This window comes from Squalius cephalus (genome assembly GCF_949319135.1).
Source record: "Squalius cephalus genome assembly, chromosome: 20".
NCBI classification, from domain to species: Eukaryota; Metazoa; Chordata; class Actinopteri; order Cypriniformes; family Leuciscidae; genus Squalius; species Squalius cephalus.
In genome coordinates, this window is record NC_137141.1 from 11157566 (window position 1) to 11165499 (window position 7934).

At 36.6% G+C, this 7934-nt stretch overlaps 1 protein-coding gene across 1 annotated transcript; it reads right to left on the reverse strand.

Annotated features, from left to right (window-relative positions):
• Window positions 1–3944: 3944 nt before the first annotated feature.
• Window positions 3945–5804, reverse strand: lft2 (lefty2; the record flags this gene model as incomplete). The annotated part of the gene is made up of 4 exons (XM_079854119.1): window positions 3945–4272; window positions 4384–4635; window positions 4724–4967; window positions 5540–5804. 4 exons carry the CDS (start codon window positions 5802–5804, stop codon window positions 3945–3947), a joined length of 1089 nt encoding a protein of 362 aa, XP_079710245.1.
• Window positions 5805–7934: the final 2130 nt, after the last annotated feature.

Genomic DNA, 7934 nt, shown 5'->3' on the forward strand with positions numbered 1-7934 from the left:
TTTCTAATGATGTGACCAAACCACCTGTAGCCTACATAATACAAGTTCAGTTCAGAGTGACAAACCTGACTCAAAATGTTGCACTGAATGTAACTTGAAACCAATAATGGATGGAAACAATATAAGAAGGAGAGGAGGAAGAGTACAAATAAGAGGTGGTGTAAGAGGAGGAGGACGAGAAAGAGCAGGTATGGAGAATGTTGTCAAGGCTGGATCTGGCTTTAGGGTTTTTCCCTTTGCCTGCAGAGCTTTGTCTGTGATTCGGACAAAATCCTCAGTCCGGACCAACATGAAGACAAGATGCTGAAGCAGAATAAAATCTCTCTCACTGACCTTGATTTTGCAGTTGCACAACTCTTCTGAGTGTACTTTACTGTAACATGTGCAAGTGCTGAATATACAGACATTCGATAGGCCTACTATACAATATTCAGAACAATACTCTACTTACAGTGCATACAGTATACAATTTATTTACCTTACTACTGTATTACGTATACTTTTTTACGTAATTGCAAAATTAGTTTACTTTGGTACAATATACTTTTTTTCTGTAACTGCATGCTTTGGATTCAGTGTTCTCCATTTGATGAGGTGTCGAATGAGGTGACGAATGATCTAGTGTTTATAATATTGACTCGCTGTGTGTATGATCTGAATAAAGCGTTAAGAGCTCGCTCAAGTACTGGGGAGCTAAACCATTTAGTGCTTTGTAAGTAATCAGCAATATTTTAAAATGTATACGATATTTAATAGGAAGCAAATGCAGTGTTGACAGAACAGGGCTAATATGGTCATACCTCCTGGTTCTGGTAAGAACTTGAGCTGCTGCGTTTTGGACCAGCTGTAGTTTGTTTATTAAGCGTGCAGGGCAACCACCCATAATAGCATTTCAATAATCTAGACTTCATGAACAAACTAATTGTTCCGCATTTGTCATTGAGACTATGACGTAATTTAGATATATTTTTAAGATGGAAAAATGCGGTTTTACAGATCCTAGACACGTGACTTTCAAATGATAGATTGGTATCAAAGAGCACACCCAGGTTCCTCACCGACGACGAAGGTTTGACAGAGCAGCCATCAAGTGTTAGACAGTATTCTAGATTATTACATGAGGACGTTTTTTGTCCAATAATTAGAATCTCTGTTTTTTCAGAATTAAGTTGTAGGAAATTACTAGTCATCCAGTTTTTTATATCAGCTATGCAATCCGTTAATTTTGTGCATTGGTGCGTTTCGTCAGGACGTGAAGAAATATAGAGCTGCGTATCATCAGCATAACAGTGAAAACTAATGCCATGCTTCCTAATGATATCTCCTAGGGGTAGCATGTCACATACATAGGCACACACGAGTAAAGCGAGTTCAGTTCGACCACATGTGGTCTCCTGTCATCAATACATTACAAATACATTTAATAGTTCCTGCATGTGCACCGCAATAAATTCGAAATATACACATTTGGTTTGTTGATGGACATACACTTGTTAAAGGGGTGGTTCAGGATTTTCGACATCGGACCTCATTTTCAAGTGAGCCTGGTTGTTATTCATCAGTGGAGACAGTTTTCAAAAAAATTCATCCAGTCCTTACTTTTGGATAGTTCGCCGGTGCTAGGCTAGCGCGAGTCAACGGTGCACGTTAGCCTGCCATTAAAAACAGTTTTACCCACTCCACAGTACACCAAAAGCAAATAAATTATAACGCCAGACTATCGATGTAAATGTCTGTTGAGAGAATAATGTTAGAAATCAAACTACCCTTTCATCACATTGCATTAGTTATAATTTGTTCCCTGTATTTATAAGCAGTCTACAGCAGCGGCGGAGTTATATTTGGTTACCTAGGAAACCGAGAGAGCCGGTCCACATAACAATCACGCAAGTGTATTACCTGCCGCAGATAATTGAGATACAAGAGTACTTTGATTTCTAACATTATTCTCTCAATAGACATTTACATCGATAGTCTGGCGTTATAATTTATTTGCTTTTGGTGTACTGTGGAGTGGGTAAAACTGTTTTTAATGGCAGGCTAGCGTGCACCGTTGACTCGCGCTAGCCTAGCATAGGCGAACTATCCAAAAGTAAGGACTGGATGAATTTTTTTGAAAACTGTCTCCACTGATGAATAACAACCAGGCTCACTTGAAAATGATTTCCGATGTCGAAAATCCTGAACCACCCCTTTAATGCTGATGGTGAGAAATTACAGTTGCAACATCTCATAATGTTCCTCAAACTGAGTAGCGTATCACTGAGAACTAGTTCTTCTAATGTTTCATCATCGGACGCTCAGATTGATATGGTAAAATCAGCGTCATCGTTATGTCTTTACATTGTACAATCGCTGAGGACTAGGAAGCGAAGCCTCCAGTGCTGCTGAAGTTCAGTTATGGTAATGGGCGTTTAGCTTCCAACAAGTGCAGTAACCGGTAGACCAATTACAACAGACAGGGCCATTACTTCTCTTACTTTCTCTTTTTTTCTCTTTCTCTTTCTTTTTGTCATGATCACCTTCTGCTTGTTAGTTTGATCAGATTGGAGAGTTTAAATCAATCACATGCTTTTCCTGCTTTGGCATGTCCTTTTTTATTTGCATTCTTACATGTTTTTAAAATACAATAATAATCTGTATATACAGTTATGTACTGTATGTAGTGTTGGGGTAACGCATTACAAGTTATGTAATCAGATTACTTTTTTCAAGTTTTTTTTTTTAACTGCGCCCTCTACTGTACAGGTGTGAATTTGCATTTCTATCAGCTTGAGGCTTATTCATGTTACTTTTGAAGGGCCTTTACATTTGCCAAAAATATAACTTTTTTTTGTTGTTGTTATCACAAAACAAACAAGGAAGCCCAGCCCGGGTGAGAAAAGGTAACGCAAAAGTAATGTAACACATTACTTTTCATAAAAATTAAATAAGTAATGCACTTAGTTACTTTTTTAGAGAATTAAAAAAAAAATACTTCTTGTTTTAATGAAATCTCCTTGATTAAATAATGTGAAGTCATTCAAATTGGTTAAGACTTTTTTTTTATCATCATGTAAAGTCAGGACCACATCAAAGATGATTGAAAAATTTGCATATGGTTTGGATTTGCGGTATATGATTCTGTTCTGGGCGAGAGCAGCAATAACCCCCCTTAGGAGAAACAGAACAGAACCAACATAAATCTATTGCAGATATTATTAAAGTTCTTAATAATACATTAATGTAACAACATAATTGAAAACAAGAAACATGAGTCTGATTTGAAAAGAAATATCTTGACTGTGGATGAGAGGAGGAGCTGTCGTGTGATCAGCTTGTCTTGAAAGCAACATTATTATGGGCTGATAATTAATTTTTTCCTGTTGCTTCCAGATCCTGAAAGCCATTTTAATATAAAGTTAAGAATGACCAATATAATTGTATTTGCATTGTATTTTCTCACAAAAAATGTGTTTTTATTCACCTATACATTTGTTAAAAATCTTTTAAAAATGTTGATTAAAAAGTAGCCTATATAGGCCTAGTGTTTATTTACAGTAAATCATACATATGTATTTATATATGTATATCTCATATGAAATAGTCAAAATCATTTATGTTAAGAACATTCTAGTGACTCTCTGATTAGAGGAAATGTTGTTAATATAAAATCTAATGTCAGGTGAAGTTGTGGCACTATAAATGTAAAACCCTAATTCGAATCATGAAAAAAAGAGATGAAAACCTTGACTGATGGATATAAATTTACTTATTTTATTTTTTTAAGAAAACACATCACTCAACAGGCCATTTCTGATGCATCACATAAACTAATCATTCATAAATAATTTTATTTTCAAGTGCTCAGTGGGGATTGACAGCATGTGGATCTCAGTTCAGTAACTGAGACATTGAAATCGAAACACCATCACCTCTCATCTGAGAGCAAACCACAGACCGTCTCAGATCGGGGGGATTTTGTCCATGGAGCAGCCGCACTTCTCAACAATCATGTTTGGGAATTCTGCCACCTCGATTTCAGTGTAATCTCCTTTTTTGACCAGGTACATCATGGGCAGCGGCGCGCTCTCCATCACCGCACAGGTCCTCTGCCCGTATCCATAGTAACCGCGCTTGGGTTGCTTGCATCCGCCGGCGCATCTGAACGCCTGGTACCCGGCCGGCTCGATGATCCAGTACTGAGTCCAGGTCAGCTCTCGGAAGTTGATGAAGTGCTCCTCCCGGCAACACTTGCTGCTGTTTGGGCTGGAGTTACAGTTACCCTGGGATCTGTTGACATGGAAATGAATGATTTTAGTTCATGAATATATGATAAACGGGTATGAAGTTCAATGCAAGTCATGCAATCTAAGTAATCTCCAGTTTAATAACAGTACTCACCCGTATTCATCCAGGTTTAAGGTGTAGAACACAAGTTCAGGTGCACCCGTATCCTTCTCCAGGGTGTTCTCTTTCGGGTCCTGTGTGGAGAAGCGCACTCTTTTGGCCATCTCAGCCGCGTAGCTCCCAGGTCTCTCTCCCTCAGTCCACACCTCCAGATGCAGACGAGTCTTCTTCTGGGATTTAGACCAGTAATGAATGGCCTGAGTCACGTCAAAGCTCCTCCAGCCGGTCTCGTGGATAGGAACCAGTCTATTAAAAAAGCATAGACTAATGAGTTTCCATTCATGCATTACAAAATGAAAGTTTGTGATTATTTATATTTGGACATGTGACATACCTTGAGTCTATGAGTGATGTCCTGTTGGATCCGTCTCCCAGTACTTCCACCCAGTAGATGCTCACTCTGGCGTTGTTAATGGGTCTGTGGTTCCTCCGCTCGGGTTTGGCTGGATTCTGTGCCGCGGTTTGGAAAAGTTTTAGCTCGGCCATAGTGACCTCGGTGTTTTCTTGCAGCCTGGCCTCCATGTCAAACACGAGACGCTGGCGGGTTGTGTCCGAGTACTTGATTTCTCCTGTGATATCTGTGGATAACAGAAGATACGTTAGATCACTGTTTATGAGAGATGCACTGAAAAATGTTTATCTTTATGCTTTAGCAACTTTTTCTCATTCATTTCATTTGGTATGATCATTTATATTTGATATTTTCTTGATCAGTAAGTAAATTGACAGTAGTCAAAAATAAATATCAAGGCATAAGCAATTCATTAAGAATAATTTCAGTGGTAAGATTTAGCAATAAAGTTAATTAGTTAATGCAATAGTTAATATAAACCTAGTTAATACTTTTAAATCATTGATTAATTTTGATTAATGATAATTTTGACATAGTAATACATTTTTATCTTTAAAAGTTTTATACATTAATGCTGCAACAATACTATATTCATATTAACATTAATAAAAATCAGTTAATCGTGTAAATCATTTGTAAATGTAATGCATGGTCCAGTTATCTGTGGCATTTATTATTGTTGGTTGTTTGTTCATGATCCCAAATACATGAACTAATATTAAAATATAGAATACAATTCTATAGTACAATTTTTAAAACATTTTAGCAGTTCAATTTCATTTGTCAGATGTGACCCACCTGCACTCCCATGGATGCCTCTCAGAATGCCCGCCAGGCTTGGCACAGATCTCCTCTTACGCTTGTTATGAAGTTTCAGCATGGACAGATATTTGCTCTTGATGTGAGCCGGGACGACTAGGTTCTCCAAATCTCTCTTCTGAATCCTGGGAAGTTCCGTTAGTCCAAGTTTTTGAAGCATGGCCTGCTTCATATCCTCATGGTGGAATCCCTCAGTGAATGAGATCACTGCGGCACAAGTGAACAGCTGGATGAGCAAAGCCATGCTTGATCTAGTGATGCCAGTGTCGTTCTCCTGATTGACTGACTGACTGAGTCTCTCAGGGTTTATATACAGTTGACCCCCCCCCCCCCCCCCCCCCCACCCTGTCTGGCTTTTCGCACCTCCACAAAGGGGAGGCAACCTAAAAAAGACACCCTTCAAAGCCATGTCCCATTTAGACCACCTATTGTTGCTCATGACTTTTTTTTTTTTTTTTCAAATTCTAAGTATGTTTAGGACATTATATATTTGTATATATATTATTAATATATATATATATATATATATATATATATATATATATATATATATATATATATATATTTTATATAAATGCTTATATTATATTTATATATTATATATTTAGTATATACTGTATCCATGTATTTACACTATATTTATGTATTTATACATTTACTTATTAATTTAATCTAGAATAAATCACTTTTTACATTATTTATGATTGTTTTGTGAAGAAAATTTTTCATCCTAAATATGCTCAGTGCATATAGCCTATATATATATTACTCGTATTCATAAAAAATTAAAAAATAAAGTGACTTAATGTATATGTACTTATACATTTATTTATCAGTTTAACCTATTTCAAAGCATTTTTACAATATGATTTCTTTTTTATTCCATTCATTTATTATTTCTTAAGCGTAATGAATGTGTTTTTGTGAAGAAAATTTAGCATTTATGTGTTTATAATGCAACTAATACAACTTTTAAAATTGTGTCAGTGTATTTAGTGCACGGTTCAGTTATTTGTTGCGTTCATCTCCATTCTTTCTGCCTGCATTTCAGTTCATTCTCTTCTCCTTTCCAGCTTTAACCATCTTTGGTAAAAGCAGCAGTGTATTTGGCAGGGCAGAGGCGAGAGGGAAGTGTATTGAGAAATGCCCACCCCTGCTGTCCATTATTCCCCAAACACAGGCAGTAAATCCAGGAGTGAGCTGATGGGATGTGGATTGGAGGGAGTTTTCTCAAGGGGGTGATTATCCTGTTACTATTGCAGGACTGATCAGACCTCTTCTGTCCTGCCAACAGAAGGACTAAACTTACCCCAGTCTGTGTATTGTGTATTGGGCCCGCAGGTTGTCCTGGGATGTCAGACAATGACGGCACAGGAACGGCTGATGACGGATCATGTCACGTCAGACAGCTAAGCAAATTTACTTGCTACACAGCCATGTTTTCATGGTAATCGTGTTATTATCTGACGCTGTTTGTCAGGATGGGCAAGACAAGTACAATCCAATGTTTACAATCAACATGGCTATTATTATTCCAAATGAAGTCAATAGCACTACAGATAAGGCACATTTTCTCTAACATACATTTAAAGGGCTAAAATGAATACAGAACTGTTAAAAAATATATATATTTTATTCATTTTTGTGCATAGTATAGTGCTGCAAGGCAACTGAAAACTCCAGTTGACAGGTTGTAGTTTGAGATGATAAGGCACAATAATATAAAGGTATAATAATTTAAAAAGTAATAATCTGTAGAGAAAGACTTGGGAAATGCTAAATTAATGTGTTTACACAATTGCATCTCTGTCAAATCTTTCACCTGCAAGTCATTAAAAAAGTGTCCTCATTGATTAAAGAGAAAAGCAGTTTGACATCAAATGAATAAAGACTAAAGGATTGAAGTTCTGTATTCATGTAGATAAATACAAATGAATTTAATGCCATTCATTCAGAAAAATGTTCTAGTGAATTTGAAATGTTTTGAATGTCTTTTGTTAAAAAATGTTAAACTTAATTTTCCCCAGTAGTTTGAGTAAATTTCATAACGTAGTTATGTACTCAGTATTAAATGATATTTTAAAATACTTCAACTCCAAACCTTCTGTCCCTGTAAGATATTTTATGAGACGTTGAGAATGTTTTGAATACACAGCACGTAACAAAAGATCTTAGACCTGAAACTTTCAATGACTCATTAAGCGAAACTATTATTTATACCCATATAGACGGTTGTTTTGGAGGGTGGGGTGTTACAACTGACTTTCTTTGATTTCTCCATGCTGCAAATTCTAGCACATCAATTAATTAGATGATCTAGACTGAAAGTGGTATTTCTCATTTTCTAATTGCATATGAAAAGGGATCAGAAGGA